The 17,574-nt window shown below is 36.5% G+C and overlaps 1 protein-coding gene across 1 annotated transcript in view; it reads right to left on the bottom strand.

Annotated features, from left to right (window-relative positions):
- The window catches only part of LOC137238171 (uncharacterized), a 137,371-nt gene extending 121,075 nt beyond the window's left edge, over positions 1–16,296 (bottom strand). Inside the window, exon 1 of the mRNA XM_067762846.1 lies at positions 15,862–16,296. Within this exon, the coding sequence (XP_067618947.1) occupies positions 15,862–15,945 (84 nt within the window). The 5' untranslated portion in view covers positions 15,946–16,296. The remainder of the gene's footprint in view (positions 1–15,861) is intronic.
- Between the last annotated feature and the right edge of the window lie 1,278 nt (positions 16,297–17,574).

Raw genomic sequence — 17,574 nt, 5'->3', positions numbered from 1 at the left:
TTTTCATGACAGAAATACACTCAGATATTAATTTTAAAAACTTGTCTTCTAAATTTTTTATGTATCTTTGCACGGCACTTAACCACAGGACCTGCGGCATGGTAGCACGCTTACCCACAAAACGGCGGCTACCATCAATATAATTTTGGGCATTTTAAATAGAGGGAAAGGCATGGCAGTTGTGTCAACAAATGTCATGTGAAGATGAAATTTTGATGCATAAAGCGAAATTTCTAGAATTCGGTAAACGAATAACTCAGAGATGTTTAGAGACTTCGTGTAATGTCTACAGTCTGCCATTCTATAAAAGGTGGCGCTGAAGTAAGTGAAAGAAATTAGTTTAATTTAAAACATAAAGTAATTAGCTTAAAGTTATATTAAATTAACAGCAGGTAGCTGAAACATAGCGGTGCAAATTTATATTAAATTTCGATAGATAGATTTTGCTCTTTTTATTTTCGATATTTTAAGAAAAAACTTCGATAAATATTGTAGGAAGAAATTTAAAAGCACGACAAACTTTCACTTGTACTTCTAGCAAATTTGTTGAGTATGTAGTTTTGTAGCTCAGCCGCAATTGTTCTAACAGGGTCTAAGCTTTAGTTTTTTCAAAATTCGCGTTTGCCAATTTTTTTTCCGAATTGTGTTTTAGAATTTCCTTCATACAGAGTGTGAATAATTTTTTATGTTTTTTCAAAGAGAATTCTAAATAAAAAGTTTCTGGGATTGAATTTCTTCGAAAATCTTTTCAAGATAGATTTGCATATTGAAAAAAAAAGAAACTGTTTCAAAATCTCGTAACTTACTTAAAAGTACAACATAAGTAGCCAAATTTTATTTTAGTTTTTCAGAGAATCATAAATCGAAACAAATGCTTTTGTGAGTACCTGCGTCATCTTTTTAATTTATATGTCAATAGCAGTACCAAATCACCTGCAGTGAGTAGCATATTTGCAATCCGTCTTTGCTGATAAAGATGCTAACAACTTAAGCCTAAGGGGTGTACATTCACTGGCAGTGGACAGAACACGATTTTTCGTTCAATTGTAAGACAAACATACAAGTAAATATATTTACTTATTTATTATCAAATATATATTAGATGCCTACTGTGCGTTAAGCAAATCTACAGTAGCCTGAGGCCAATAGGAAGCTGAGAGGTTACTAACCAAAAAAAATGCTGACTTCCAACTGTGAAGAAGTAAATATATATTTATGCAAAATGAAATTATTACTTAGCAAGATTAACAAATTCGCCCGAAATGTGATGATTACTTTTTAAACTTCAATTTATGTAGGATTATGGTTATTCACATTTACATAAACAACTTTACGCACGATTATGGCAAAATGTGTGGTGAGTTTTATCTGCTGGCTTTTGCACTCATAAATACAATGCCAATGTTACAAAATTTATATACCGCAATCAAACACCATTGAAAACTAATGATTATAAACCAATATCTTGATATGCATACATATGTACAGTCATAAGTGTGAATACATATGAACACATATGGGAAAACATGATTGCATGCCTATCATTACTGAATAATTTACAAAACAAATTTTGCGACCATAATTCAAAGATTATTATTGTATTTTGTTTGTTAGGTCAGTTTTATAGAAGGCAGCACTTTGGCATTAGAAGACCAAATCAACGAACGACCACATGGGGTATATGCAATAAATTGGAATTTGATCATATTTTCGGCAGGCAATTCGACAGTAAGGAGTAAATACATAATACATATGTGTATAAGTTAAAAATATGTATTGCTGATGACAACAAAAACAACTGAGTATGATGATGGCCTGCAGGAAAAAACTTGCTACATATCGGAAATGAATTTAATTAAGGAGACGGCTGCCGTAAGTGTTTGTTGTTCTTGTAGCGGTACCGCCCCACATCCAATAAGTGCGACCACTCACGACTTCTCATCCATAGTCATTCAATTAAAAATTTATCTTCACGTACGTAATATAATTAATCCCTGCCAGCACGGTTTTATGCCTGGTAGATCTATGTGTACTAATCTACTCCTAGTTACGCACGAGATCGTTAAGGCATTCAATTGCCAGTCTCAACTTGACATGATATACACAGATTTCTCTAAAGCCTTCGATAAGGTAGACCATAAAGTTTTGTTGCATAAATTAAAAATGTACGGAATTACTGGTCAGCTACTGAAATTTTTCTCTAGTTTTCTTAGTGGTAGGAAACTATTTGTGAAAATGGGGTCCACCATGTCCAGCAATTTTGTTATAATGCGTGGTTAGGTATTCCGCAAGAAACCCACAGCGGGCCTTTATTGTTTCTACTATTTATTAATGATTTACCCTTTCACTTTAAATATGCGAATTGTTTAATGTTTGCTGACGATGTCAAACTCTTTCTGAAAGTTGATAGTACCTCTGATAGCTTTAAGTTGTAGCATAATTTAACTTCTTTTGAAGCGTGGTGTAGTTTAAATCATTTATATTTAAATATCACAAAATGCTCTATAGTAACATATGCTAGGAAGCCGGATATTGTTCTCTTCGACTATCAGTTGGATACTAATGTGCTTAATCGTCTACCAGATATGAAGGACCTGGGTATGATACTTTACACCAAGCTCTCTTTTAATAAACATATCGATTTCATAACCTCCAAATCGTTTGCACTGATAGGTTTCATTCAAAGAAATACTAGGGATTTTAGAGACCCAAATACCCTTAAATCTTGTACGGAGCCGGTTAGAATATTGTTCCTTCGTTTGGAGTCCGTACTACGATATATACTCAGCAAAAACGGAAAGAGTCTAGAGAGTCTTTACGAAATATACTTTATTTAAACTAACATCGAAGGTGGTCGTCCGCCTTACATTGGCAGAAGGAAGCTTCTCGGCTTGCAGTCTTTACATGACCGAAGAATTTGCTGCTCATTACTATTTGTATATAATGTAATTAACCATAATATTGATTGTGATGACATAAAGGCTTTGTTCAATGTTTATATTCCCCAAGATCGCTAAGATATAATCGCTTATTTGCTGATTCAGTTAGTAAAACTAATTACTCGTTGACTGAACACATTAATAGGTGTATCCGCTTTTGTAATAATTACGCTAATGTTATTGATGTCAATTCAAGTTTTTATACGTTTAAATTAAGTTTATTTACACTATTTAATTAAATTGGTTATATTTATACTTATGTGATAAACTGCCTTGTCTGTAAGATTTATAAATCAGTAGACTGAAATAAATAAATAAATATGCTCTGATTGGAATCCGAGAAACCTTGCAGTTTAAACCGGGATTGATCAGGGAGATAAGTGTGTTATAACCGTTGGGACGAAATTGCAAATGAAAAGTGGGGAAATATTACAAGCGGGACATTCGTTGGGTATGTCGAGGTTGATTCTGGATAAGTCTTTTACCTAAACTGTGACAGTATCTAGATCAAAGTTGAGCTAAAGTGACGCTCGTCTTCCTGGGGAGGTTGCATTCCTCAGATGCGAGTTAATGGTATTTGCCTTTAAGAACGGAGTCGACCGGGCAAAGTAGTCCGACGCATTCTTGTGGATGTCTCTGAGGGTCTTTTAATGCTCCTTTTCTCACGGCTGAGCTTTTAAGAGCTGGATTTCTTCATAATACTTACGGAGATGACTTTTTACGTTCTTGCGAACTAATACGATGCTCAGGTTTCTGGGTATTTACCAGAAACTGTTTGTCTAATATTCCACTTATCTCTCTATTGGAATATTGTCGCCTCACTCGCCATGATTTGGCGGTAGCGTGCTCTGCCAGCCTCACCAAAGATCCTGGCTTTAGGTCCCGGGCAAAACAATATCAAAAACTTAGAAAAGTTTTTTCAAAAATTTAAAAAAGTTTTTTCAAAAATTTAGAAAAGTTTTTTCTGTCATGAAAACTTTCTCAGTCAAGATCCTAAAAAGGAGCATGGCGCAAATTGGAAGAGATGCTCTGCCTTAATCTCTTCGGTAAACCGTAGAACAAATCACTTGTTAGTATTCTGCTCTTATCATCAAAATACATTTGTTTTAGTATTTTTGACTGAAAGATCTTCTTGTCGCATTTTGCCAAGAAGGCAAGCTTTAGCAGAAGTATAAACGTTTTCTTCAGTGTAAACCTTTTATTTTTGGGAAGCATTCTTAATTCACCGAGATGCATTCTGAAGTTGCTCGATAAAATCAGCTCTGACCCTCGATCTTATTGGGGCAACAGCCTCCTTCCACTACTTGGCAAAGTATTGGAAAGAGTATTGGTCGAGCGGCTTAAGACGAGTTTTCAGGTAATAAATTGACTAGGCAGTTTAATTTAAGACACCTTGGATGAATGTTCAAGTGGGGTTGAAACGAGTGTAAATAAATATGTTCATGGCATATTTACTGACTTTAATGGGGCGTTTGATTTTCTATCTCTTTGGAGGAGCTATGTTTCGGCCACACGAACTTCTATTGCTGGGTGAGTGAAAGTGGTTGGCGGTTGTGCGCAGGCATCCATCTCTGGTCCATATATTTAAAAAAACAAAAAGATGTACTATTTTCTTGGACAACTTGAACCACTTCGTAATTTCAGTGCCTAAGCGGACGATCTCTTTTGTTGATAGAGAGAGAGTCTCGAGTTAATTTTGAGTGCATCAGCGAGTCAATGTGTAGTGGCTTACTGGGCTGCTCACGTGGGGGAGCAAAACCGTGACAACGCTGCTTAAGGGAAGATTGTCGTGGACTCGATCACCGGCTTTTCGTGTAGGTGGGGTTAGCATCAGGAATGTGATTCTAGCAAAGGTAGAGAATGAATTTCATCCCAAACTTGGAGTGTATGATGGAGACAATTTTGACTATTTAACGTAGTTTCGTCGCATTGTTAGCAGCGACTAAGGCCTGAGTCGTCGTGCCGTTTGTACAGTATATCATGGCCTTTTTGTAGGTTGTGGTACATATAAAGACACCATATGGTATCGAAAGTTTACACCTGTTCATGGTCTCAGAAGTATTCTTTATTATACAAAGATGTATGTTGTTGGCACGCTCACTGGTATGTTACATTGTATCGATATATGCGTTTGCAAGTTTTGATCCACGAACCCCCTATTGGCTTGGTGGGGATACAGAGATATATCTTCTTCAGGCTAAGAAGTGATTAGAGTATGCTGTTGCTGCTCCATTTTGTCTGGATTACCGACAATGATGTGATGAGAGGTTATTTGGGAGAATAGGCGATATAGTTTTAAGTAGCTGGCAAACACATTAGGAAAATTGTTATAAGGGTAGGGTGGAGTTCAAGTACATCCGTAATGTTTCGTTTGTGGCAAAAAATTCTCACTTTAGTTTTAATCAGTCTGGATTTTTTGCTAACAGGTTTTGGTTCTCTAAATTCATTTTTGTACAAAAAACCCTGCGCGAAACGAGGTAGTGTGTGTGGGGGGCCAAAGTGGTTAGGGTATGTGGAGGGTTTACCCCACCTCATTTTTCCCTTTTTTTCATTTTTATTTTTATTTTTTCTAGGCTGCCAGTCCAGAGTGAACACCTAACCGTAATAACTTGCGGCTGCGAAAGTCTAACCAAGAACTTTAAATCTGTTTCCGCATGGATCAGTTAAGCCCACGGATCTTGCTCCATTTCTGCTATTTTGGGACTAGCCCTTCGGGAGTATCGTGGTGGCTGCGGTTGATATCCAAATGCAGAAGTGCTGTTTAATAATAACTAGAATTAATTAATTGAGGATCGCACTGGGACCCTTGGCCTATTGTGGCCTCAAGAAGTTTAACTCGAGTGTGCATTTGCATTGCAACCGGATGCCATGACCTGTAGATTTAAAGAGGTTCTCTAGCAGTGTCACAAAGGTGATGGTGTATCCACTCACAATATCAATTGGAACCAAGGTAAGCGAGTTCTAGGAGCTATTCAAACCTGTATTTGATCACGGTGCATTGCTGCGTCATGAGTTTAGGACGGTGAAGACAGGTTTTTATATTTAATTCACACAGGTGCACTACACGTAAAATTTCCTGCAGGGTATGTACACGTTTTATATGTATGTATGTATTGAATTAACAGTAACGAAAACAATCAGTAAAACGACAAAGCAAGCTCACCAGCTAGTGGGACTATTACAAATTTGCGTTTGGCATTTCGATTTATTTCCAATTTTGATTTTGTGGGCTCAGTTTGCTGTTGACCAAGCACATGTTTCCATTTGCATATGCAACCACACCCCGCACTAATCTACTAACAAATTTTTGGTATTATAAACGTATATAAATACATTTCTGATATATAACCAACATTTACGGTTTTTGTGGTTCGGCAATTTATTTGTTAGATTTTTTATTGATTACATATTTTTGGTTGTTAAATTTGTTTAATTGTTTTTCACACTTTGCGTTCACACAATTTTAAGATAATACTCGAGTTATTTTTTGGTATTGGTTTAGTGCATTTGTTTTGCCTTTAATTAAAAGTTACATAAATAATTGATTAATAATGAAAACAACTTTTTAAATGAATTTTTGAATTTTATTGGCATTGTACTAATAAATAAAATATTTGCATTTTTTGAAAAATTATCTAACCAAGCTTGAATTTACACATTGACAAACCGCGACTTTTAACCTTTAATACAAATAAATATCTAATCAAATTAAAAATAATAAAATTAAACAAGTTAATGCATTGATTCGATGGCTGCAATCTTTTGTAATCCAGCGACAAAATAATGTGAACTTTCCAAAATACCTGAATATTTCAACAATATAAGGGGTAGTTTTGATTATGTTGAGCGGTAGCCATTCCTACAGGGAAGCTCAGTTGGATAACATGAAGATCCATTGTGATACAACATAAGATAACGGAAACGTAAGCTATAGCTTCTTGGGGAACTATTGCGTAGCAAAGATGTTGTTTCAAATAAGACCGATCTCGACGCTGTATACGTCCTTTGGAGATTCTGGCAAGCTGAGAATATAATGCTTACACCTAGTCCTAAAGCTGGGTAGTGAAGCATGAGTTTTCTCGATAAATTTACCTCGTCGTCCTCCATGTTTTGCAGGAAAAGGAGTTTTCCGATATGTTTAGATGAATCGTATGCACTTCCATTGGGTTGAGACCCATAAAAAATTAAAGCATCAGTGATAGATTAACCCTGATGTACCAAAAAGTTTCATTGACCGCTTACTATACTCTTTCGGCTAAGAGGATCTCGCTACGCTGCAAGAGGAAGTGTCCGCCTAGCGTTCGCTTAACTGACTCGAGGCCCATCTATAAATAAGTGGCAAGCTAAGTATATTCCATATTGTCTATAGGCATATGTATTCGTTTTAGTTGTACCCATACACGTTACAAGGTAATTGCCAGGTCCCGGGATCCAGATGATATGTATGAAAACAGTTTGACCCAACCGCAAACAAGATTAGGCATTCCCATACCATCTTCGTTCGCACCACAGTTGAACTTAGGGACTTGATATTCGCTTATCTAGCGGAGTAGATGTGAGATGTAAGGTGTAAGTGGTACAAAGTGCATATCGAAAGTTCGTTACAATAATTTCCAAAAAATATATATATATATTAGCCGAAACTCAACTCATCAGCAAAGTTTTGGCTCCACTATTCTAACCATTCGTTTACCACAGCGGTGATTTGTTTTTGTTTCAAATTTTGATTTCTACTCTGCTTCTCGGAAATCAATTTTTCACAGTCTGTGACATCTTTTGAAGAAACGTTGTGAACATTCGATTTGTTGTGAATTTTCGAATGGTTGAGAGTGCGGACCAGAACGGGCTCTAGAAGTTGCCTTAACAATTTTATTCTATTTTAATTAAACATTTTTTTTTTTTCATCTAAAACAAAAGAAATCAACATAATAATAATAATAATAAAAACAGAAAACTATTGTTAAGGCCTTGAGCTCAGTTCGAGTCCATTATGCTAATAATTAGTACGCCGATAAAACAAAAAAATAGCAAATGATTTAAGGTCTCGGACAAGCGTGTCCCAACTTTGAAGTTGTTTGGGGGTAGAGTGAAATAAATTTTTGAATTGTATCCCTGATTTAAATAAACATATCTCACAAGCTGCCAGATCACTGTAGCGTTTTTCAGTCGAAAGTTGTGGACGTGACCAAAGAAGAAGAGAATAGCATAACCAGCAGCTGCGTCAACTTTTATATTAACAGCCAAGCAGCAATTAAGGCAATAATCCCGCATAGCACAGCATCTAGACGTGTGTTAGAGGGGGATTCAAGGGGTTGTGTAGCGCAATATATAGCTTCTCCAACCCAATTGTCAACCTCACCTTCGAGCGGCGAAACCCGTTTCACTAACAGACGAGGCTCTGGCGACCCCAAGCTCCTCATGGAACTTGGGGGTGGGAAGGGAGGGATGGCCTGAAGGTTTAATGTGGCCATATAAATCGTTCCCGAGATGGTCGGGCCAGCACCTTAATGGTGCTGTGTTACCGGAGCGTATCGGATCTGTATCCGACAAAGGACCATCACATCGATAACACTCCCCAAAGCCTTCGGGGAGTAACCTAATCGCTACAACAACAACAACAACAACGTGTGTTAGAGTTTGAGCAATCCCAGGGAAGAACTGGGGCAGGGAGAAGCATACATCTATATTGGATCCCAGGGCTTATATGATTAGATGAGAATGAAAAAGCGAATGAACCAGCTAAAAATGGTGCAACCTTGGAAGGTTGCTCCGTAGACGTCCCAATTAGATTGGGCAAGATTAAGAGAAGGCGAGGGTTGTATACGATAAACCAAGTGGACAAGGCGTGGATCCAAGCGCGGTACTGCAAAGTGTCGAAGATCATGTGTAGGTCTTACAAATTAAGACTAACCAAGTTACTCTTATCATCAAAAGGAGAGTTCTGATGAGTACTCTGACTAAACAATACTTTCTGGCGGCATATGCCTTTAAATTAGGCTTTGTATGTCATAGCAAATGTAGGAAGTGTGGAGGATGGAACGATAGAGCACGTTTTGTGATCGTGCCCTGCCCTTGCCAGACTGCGATTCCAGCTATAAGGAGTGATGCAGCTGTCAGATCTAGATGCAGCAAGTGGATAGCTTCTAGTATTTGCCAAGAGGACGGAGTTATTTTTTAACATAGCACATGGTTTTTGATAGAGTGTTTCCAGTTGGGTCGTTAAACCAACTTCTGGTAAAACTGCGGACTGATTCAGTCTGAGTGCGGTCTTCATGTACGCGCCATTTCAACTTAATCTTTATCTTCCCCTGATTTAGGTGACAATCAGAATTAAAAAAATATCAAGTAATAAATTTTGTCGTATATATTGGGATTATGTAAGCTTAAGTTGTTTAATTAATTCTTCGTTGTTTTTTTTTTTGTTTTTTTTTTTTTTAATTCAATTTTACAATTTTGAAAATTTCGAAAATTTCTTTTTACCGAATATGTATGTAGTGTTTTTGTTTTAATGTTTATTAATTCATTTTATTTTGTAATATAAGAATGTTAATAATAGTACATAGTTTAGATTAATAGTAGATAAATTATTTTTAAGTTCAGTGTAGTTAAATTGATAACTTTAATTAAAGTTGTACCGACTACTTTTATATTAGCGCGCGCGTCCGTCGAGATTGGGTGTCCGTGTTCAACTGTCCTTTTTTGAATCGTTCGTTAGCTGTTCGTATCGTTTTGTAGTTGGCGTTGGTTAAGTGCGGCAACGTTTCGTCTAGTCTGTCCTAACGTGTATAGGGTTGCATTTGCCTTAACCCTTCCTACATTCGGCTATCCTGACAGGGCATTCGACCCGAATGCTGGGTCCCACTTTTTCATGTTTTCGGCTATAGCATAGCTCCTTCGTGGCCCCTCAGTATCCCCAACTTTCTCGACCGAGTACCGTCCATGTTGAAACTTTTCTATTATTTTGTATGGCCCTAGAATCTTTGGCCTTAGTTTTAATCCGGACCCAAATTGAGTTCTTTTTATAGCCACTAATTCTCCTGGTGAATAAGTCGTTTCCTTTACCCGCTTCCTGTCGAAATATTTCTTATTTTCAGCTTGAATTTTCTGTATATTTTCCCTAGCTTCTTCTCGATTTGAATCCCGTTCCTCCTCCAACTCTTGTATGTTTTCTTCCTCTATAAGTTTTCGAATGTCAGGATTATCAGTGATCCGCATCTCTACCCCTGTTAGTAATCTAAATGGTGTGTATTTCGTGCTACGGGGAGGTGTATTGTTAATTGTCTGCTGTATCCGATCAACATGCTTGTACCAAGCTTTAGGATTTTCCATGCAAAGTTTTGTTAGCATTGGAACAACAATCTTATGCATACGTTCAACCTGACCATTCCCACGTGGTACTCCCGTTGCAATAAGTAGATGTTGAATCATTTCCTTCTTGCAATATTCTTTAAAAATATTTGCCGTGTATGCCGTGCCTCTATCAGTAATAATTCTTTCTGGGTTTCCAAACAAAACTGCTAATTTTTGTAACTTTCCTACGACTTCTGCTGCCCCTGTACTTTTCGTGGGATAAAGCCACACGAATTTCGAGAAAGCGTCTATTATTACCAGTATGTGGTTATAGCGTTTCTGCGTTTGTTCCATTGGGCCTACGTGGTCTATGTGAAAGGTCCTTAGCGGCCTATCAGCTTTATCAATGGGATTAAGAAAACCCTCCTTCCTGCCTGCCTTCGATTCTGACACTATGCATTCAATACACGCTTTTACTACTTTGGCAACTTTGGCGTTTAAATTTGGGAAATAGAAACTTTTTTCTACAATGTCTTGCGTCTTTTTCGTTGCGAAATGTCCTTGACGATGAGCAATTTCTATTACTTCTCGTTCCATTACAGACGGTATTACCAAAAGTTCCTTGGTTGGATCTTTGTATAGAATGTCGTACTTAACAAAGTAGTCTTCATAACATCCACCTTCTACAACGTTTCGTATTGCACGCGTCCATTCATCCGATAGCTGAGCTTCCTTAATTCGATGACGTAACGAGTCTCCCACTGCTAGACAAATAACACGACTCAAAGCATCGACGTGTTTCATTTTGGGTCCTGCACGATGCTCTATAATATAGTCAAATTCTTGTAAGAACATAGCCCATCTGGACACTCTTAATGGTACGTCGTCTTTCCGCATTGTCATCGCAAACGCGTTACAGTCTGTTACGATCTTGAACTTTGTACCTAGAACATATACCCTCCACCTCTTTAAAGCTTCAATAATGGCTAGAACCTCCAATTCATAAGAATGGTATTTTTGCTCTGCCGCCGTCGTTTTTCTGCTCATATATTGAACTGGGTGTAACTGGCCGTCTTCGGAGTCTTTCTGCAACAAAACTGCACCGTAACCGAACTTGCTAGCATCTGTATGAATTTCAGTTGTCGCCGAAATATCATATATCTTCAGTACTGGCGAAGAAGTCAATGCGTCTTTAAGTTGCAGAACCGCTGCAGATTCCTGGTCCCCTATAACAAATTTAACATCTTTCTTCAAAAGGTCTGTCAAAGGTCGAGCGATCGTCGCATAGTTTGGGATAAAACGCCGGAAATACGATGTAAGTCCCAAGAAACGCTGAAGTGCCTTCCTATCTTTAGGTACTGGAAAAGTTTTAATGGCATTCGTCTTTTCATTCGAGATTTTAATTGTAGAGTTTTCGATTATGTACCCGAGGAAATTTACTGTTCTCTTTAAAAATTGACACTTTTTCCATTTTATCCTCAACCCATTTGATTCTGCTACTGCTAACACCTTTTGCAATTTCATGACACCCTCTTGTTCGTCTTTCGATGGGATTATAATATCGTCCATATAAATGACAACCGTGCCCTCTTGTACCAACTCACGAAATATTGCGAAAATAAACCTACAAAAAACGGCTGGGGAGTTTGAGATTCCGAACGGAACGAAATTAAACTCGTATTGGCCGTTATGTGTCACGAACGCTGTATATTTTTTAGAATCGTTTTCCAATGGTACGTGAAAAAATCCATCCCTTAAATCTAATGTTGTGAAAACATTTGCCTTTTCTAAACGCTGAAGAACATCACCTATTAGAACCATTGGGAAGTTGTCCCGTACGATTTTCTCATTTAACCTTCTGTAGTCACAACAGAGTCGCTTGGTTCCATCTTTTTTCCCTGCCAGGACAATTGGTGATGCATATGCAGACGAACTGTTCCGAATGATTCCCTCATTAAGCCAGTCTCTAACTTGATTTTCTACTATAACCTGATCTGAAATAGGTAGTCTCCTAGGTCTGCTATACACCGGTACTTCGTCTTTTAAAATTATTTTCATTTCTACTGGTGACGTTTGAGAGGGTTTTGGTTCATATCTCTCTATAATTTTTGTGACTTTATCTCTATCTTCAACATTTAGATGGCTTAGCTCATAGTTAGATTTCGCTTTGAATTCACCCTCTTCAGCTGATAGGCAAATTTGGTTGAATTCCCGTGTAAGCATACGGATGCTTTCATCAGCACTTTTATCTTTCACCACCACACTTTCTCCAGCTTTCGCCTTCTTATCTAAATCCTGTAACCTAATTTGCTTATCGCTTTTTTGCTCAGTAGACTTAAATTTAGCCTGGAATCTAGCACCCTTTTCACCTATAAATACATCGACAAATTTAAGTATATCGTTTCCAAGGACTGCATTATACAAAATGTCCTTCTCCCTAGCGACGTGAAATTTAATCTGAAGATTTAGGCTATCGATTTCGACCTCTTTTGTAAAGCTACCTACCGTTGTGATCTTCATCCCTCCGATTCCCGTAAATTTCTTTGTCTCATTGGATAATTCAATGTCACCTAACAACATGAGTGTGTCATACCGTACTGCACTAATATCGCTACCTGTATCAATTAAAGCACATATAACAACGTTGTTGATAGTAAACTCTTTGAAAACGCGGTTACTTGACTGAGTTAAAGTTATCACTTCGTGGTCGGAAGTCATATGCACTCCGTCCTTCTCTTTTTTCGCCACCTCTTTTTTCACTTCGTCTGGTTTCTTGGATGTACACTCTGTCGCTCTATGCCCAACTTTATTGCATTTAAAACACTTAAATCCTTTCAAACTACAGCTTTTTGCAATATGCCCCTTCATGCCACATTTGAAACACGAGAGTTCATTTGAGGTTTGTTTACCTTCAAGTGCCTTTCCCTCTCCTATGACCCCCTGTGAACTACCCTTCGAGAATGAAGGTTGAGATCTGGACAGCTTAATTTTTTCATACACTTTCAAATGAACTTTTAACTCTTCCACCGTTTGAGCTTGGTATAAGACTGTTTTTTTTTGCCATGAGTCTGGAATACCCCTAACAAAATAATCTATTAAACTTTCTTCGTCAAGATTAGTTCCATTTCCTATCTCTATGAGGGAGTACAAATATTCTCTTAAAGTTTCTGATGGTTTTTTCCGTCGGTTTCTTAGCATTTCATGAACCTCGATTGCTGACAACTTTTTACCAAACTCCTTATTTAACGTAGTTTTCAACGATGTCCAGTCACAAATGTTCGATTGGCTTCTAACATATGCTCTGGCATCTCCCTTCAACAATTGTTTTGCATAAACAAATTTTTGTAACTCATTCCAATTAAGCGTAAAAGCATTGTCCTCGAAATCTTTTACCCACTGTCCTATACCTGGATACCCTACACCGGTGAAATGTCCCATGGAATCTTCTATATCCCGCAAAGTGAAATGTGATGGTGGTACGGTAGGTACTCGCTGGGTGGTACCGCCCACATCTTCATATACAGACTCATTCTGTTCGCCGTCGGTTGCCACATTCTCGGATAGACCTAAATGTTGTAAAAGTCTGTCCTGTAATTCAGCTTTTCTTTCTACTGTGCTTAATCCACACTCTGTCAGTTTTTCCTTTAAACTGTCCACTGTCAATGTTAGTAATGTCTGCGCATCCATATTGTATTCAATATTACACAAAAAAAAAAAACAAAATTTGTTTAAAAAGATTGGATCAATTATGAAATTCTTATTCAAACTTTAATTCAGTTTCAATTTTCAACCCTTAAACGTTTATATGTTATCTAACCTCTGTTAAGCTCTTATTTTTAATTTTCAGATATTGTTGGTGGAATTACCCTTCGAGTTCTAGTTGGAATTTAATATATTTTTACACAAACTTATCTGATTTTGACATCTATTGTTTACTCACATCAACGATTTTATGATGTTTTCTTCTTTTAGCTTACAAATTTTCTTTTTAGAACTACTTTACCGAGACATCTGTCTCTTTCTTTATTTATTTATTTGACTCGCTTTAACGAAACTTTATGTTAAGCTATCTATCCACCTTCCTCTTTTTGTCAACTTATTTGGATTAAAACAACTTTTTACTCACTTCATCTCTTTCTTTCATTTCTATCTTTACATTAACTTCGTTCGTTCTTTCAACTTACTTTCGGTTTTCTTTCAGCTTTGAGCTTTTGTTTGCATTCAGCTGCTTTGTTTCTTCTTATAAATTTGGTTATCTTTGTTTTTCTTTAAACTTCTAAGAATTTCGTTCTTTTTTTTTTTCTTAAATTTCTTTACTCCTTTTCAGCTTTTTACAATTTTGCTTTTTTAGCTTGATTTTTATATTTTCGATTTTCAACAACTTTGCAACAATTTTTAATTCAACTTCACATTTCGTTTTATCAATTTTACATTTCAATCATTTATTATCTTCTGACATACATATTTAGCCTTTTACTTCGTATGAATGAAAACTAATAGCAAAATCAATAGCGAAGACAATCGTTAATTTTTCTCGTTTACCAACTTCGGCTTTTGTAATTGAACACAAATTTCTCTTTCTTCTCACGATTCAACTACTGTTCGTGGATCATTAAAATACGACCTTAAATCTAACGATTGTCATGCTATCTATTTTATTCTTTCTTACTCAGTAGGTACTTCATTCCTCTCTCTGCCGGACAAATGGTGGTTGCTTATATCATGATTGCTGCTGCCACTCTTCCTTCAATGCTGCTCTTCTTTCGCATTATCGATTGTTTTGTGATTCCCCTTTCTTCGCATTTTTTTCAACCTTTATGCGTATTTCGACTTTGAACAGTTTTTGTTACTGCGCAATTAGCTGAACGCTGCAGCCTGCGCCACTGAAGCTGACGTTCGTTTTAAATCAAACGATGTGTACATATACACATATACACATAACCTCTAAATTTACTTGAGGCTACTTGCGGCACTACGGAGCACCCAGACACTGCGCATTTTTATTTTTCAAATTACATGAATACATCTGTATGCAGTATATATTTTATGTTTTTCAATTTTCGCTTTTAAACACTATCAACTTTTAACATTTTTAGTTTTGCACAATGCAACTAATGTTTTAAAACAAATTTTCTTCTTTTTTTCGTAGTAGCATTGTCAATACGTGAGCACATACGCACATCCACTTGTTCACATCCCGGTTGAGCCCCCAAATTGTAGTGTTTTTGTTTTAATGTTTATTAATTCATTTTATTTTGTAATATAAGAATGTTAATACTAGTACATAGTTTAGATTAATAGTAGATAAATTATTTTTAAGTTCAGTGTAGTTAAATTGATAACTTTAATTAAAGTTGTACCGACTACTTTTATATTAGCGCGCGCGTCCGTCGAGATTGGGTGTCCGTGTTCAACTGTCCTTTTTTGAATCGTTCGTTAGCTGTTCGTATCGTTTTGTAGTTGGCGTTGGTTAAGTGCGGCAACGTTTCGTCTAGTCTGTCCTAACGTGTATAGGGTTGCATTTGCCTTAACCCTTCCTACATGTAATATTTTCATATCTAATATTTTGTGTTTATCTAAATGTATTAAATATAGCATATTGTATATTTTATGAAAATTTGTTAACACCTACCTTAACTTCGTGTATGAAATCTGTTTCGTCCAGCAGATTGATCCTTACGGACATTATCCGCGAAGGTCGACAAAGGCAATTCATTTTGCTGTTGTTAGCTGGACTGCTTCTACCTCAAACACAATTAAAAATTGATAACTGATTTAACATCGAAATTTAATGCCATTTTGTTGCTAGCTTTACGACTTTGATTACTAAAACTTTATATTTACACATCTTCTCTTTTTTTTATTACACACTCACATAATATAAAATTATTAAATTTTTGATCACTTTTTCTTTTTTCTGAGTTGATTCACACAAGTTCAACTAAGTAATATGATTGATGCCTTAGCATTTAATTAGCCTCTTCAGCTTTAATGTTGTTTTTTTTTTTGTATAATTAATTTGATTTAGTTCGATTTGATTGTGCTTCTCCTTTCACTACCTGATTTGTTGACCTTTATCTGCAAATAAAAGAAAAACGTATAATTAAATCATTTTTCATATAGATGATTGAATATTTTTTGTAACTTTCAAATATGAAAATTTTTAAATTTTATTAATTTTTCTTGCAAAAATGGACGCAAATAGCTTTGAAGTTGCATTTTATTTTAATAATATTATAATATCTAAATTGTAATACTAGTTTGTGACAATAATAAGTGCGAAAACCTAGAGTTCATTTTAATACAATTGGTTTGCTTTGAAAAGTTAAGATTTTGTGAATTTTTAAAATTTTTAATCAGTTTCTTATTATTCATTTTGTGTTTGCCGAGTCATTGTGCATTTGTATTTTTATTGCAATTTTGATTGGCACCTTTTCGCCTTGCAATTGTATTTGTGCGCACACTTTTTGTTTTTCTCGCAATCTACTGTCTTCGTAGCTGTTCGCGTCCCTTTTTAAGTGTCAAGTGACAGTGACTCTAAAACTGCTAGCTACCGCTAAGCTCCCAAACTTTCAGAGTTGCTTTATATATAACCTTTCTCATTCTCAGTGCTATTTCAACTGTTTTTTCTTTGTAATTTACCATTTCTATATTCTTATGCTAGTCTATTTTCACCTTTCTATAAAAAATTACTTGCCTTTTCAAAAACTGTCAGGTAAAAAGCGAATCCGAACGTTTTGTCTCTTGCTGGATTTGCGATGGGCTCGCCCATGAAAAGTGCTCGGGACTGACGGCTAGAGTTGTTGACACTGTCAATGATGGGGAGAAGGGAGTACGTTGGTCATGCATTAAATGCAGATCAACTGAGGTTGACCTATTTAAACTGTTTAGACAAACACGAAATGCGTTTTCTGAAATTGCTGAAGAGTTTTCCATAATCACGGAAAAGGTCAATCAATACGATAGCTTGTTCAAATCCTTCAAGTGTTTGGATGAGTTACCGCATTGTTTAAATAGAAATAAAGACAACCGCGATAATAAACAAAAACACTCTGCAGACTTACCTAACGCTTTGAATCTTAATCCTGCTCAGAACATTAATCTTCCGCAAGTGGAGCTCATAGACTTGGCTTCCCTTAATCTGCAAGCTGTGGTTCCATCCACTTCTAAGGCCGCGGAAGAAACCTTAGAGTCTCAAACTGTAACTTCTGAAACTGAAACTTCTGAAACTGTAACTTCTCAATCTGTGACTTCTTGTTCACAAGCACCGGCTAAGAAGCTGGTAGTAGTCCCGTTCAAAAAATCGATTTTTGTATCTCGCTTTGACAAAGACACTTCCGATGAG

Source organism: Eurosta solidaginis, chromosome 1 (genome assembly GCF_040869045.1).
Source record: "Eurosta solidaginis isolate ZX-2024a chromosome 1, ASM4086904v1, whole genome shotgun sequence".
Classification (NCBI taxonomy): domain Eukaryota; kingdom Metazoa; phylum Arthropoda; class Insecta; order Diptera; family Tephritidae; genus Eurosta; species Eurosta solidaginis.
This window is presented reverse-complemented; position numbering and strand designations above follow the sequence as displayed.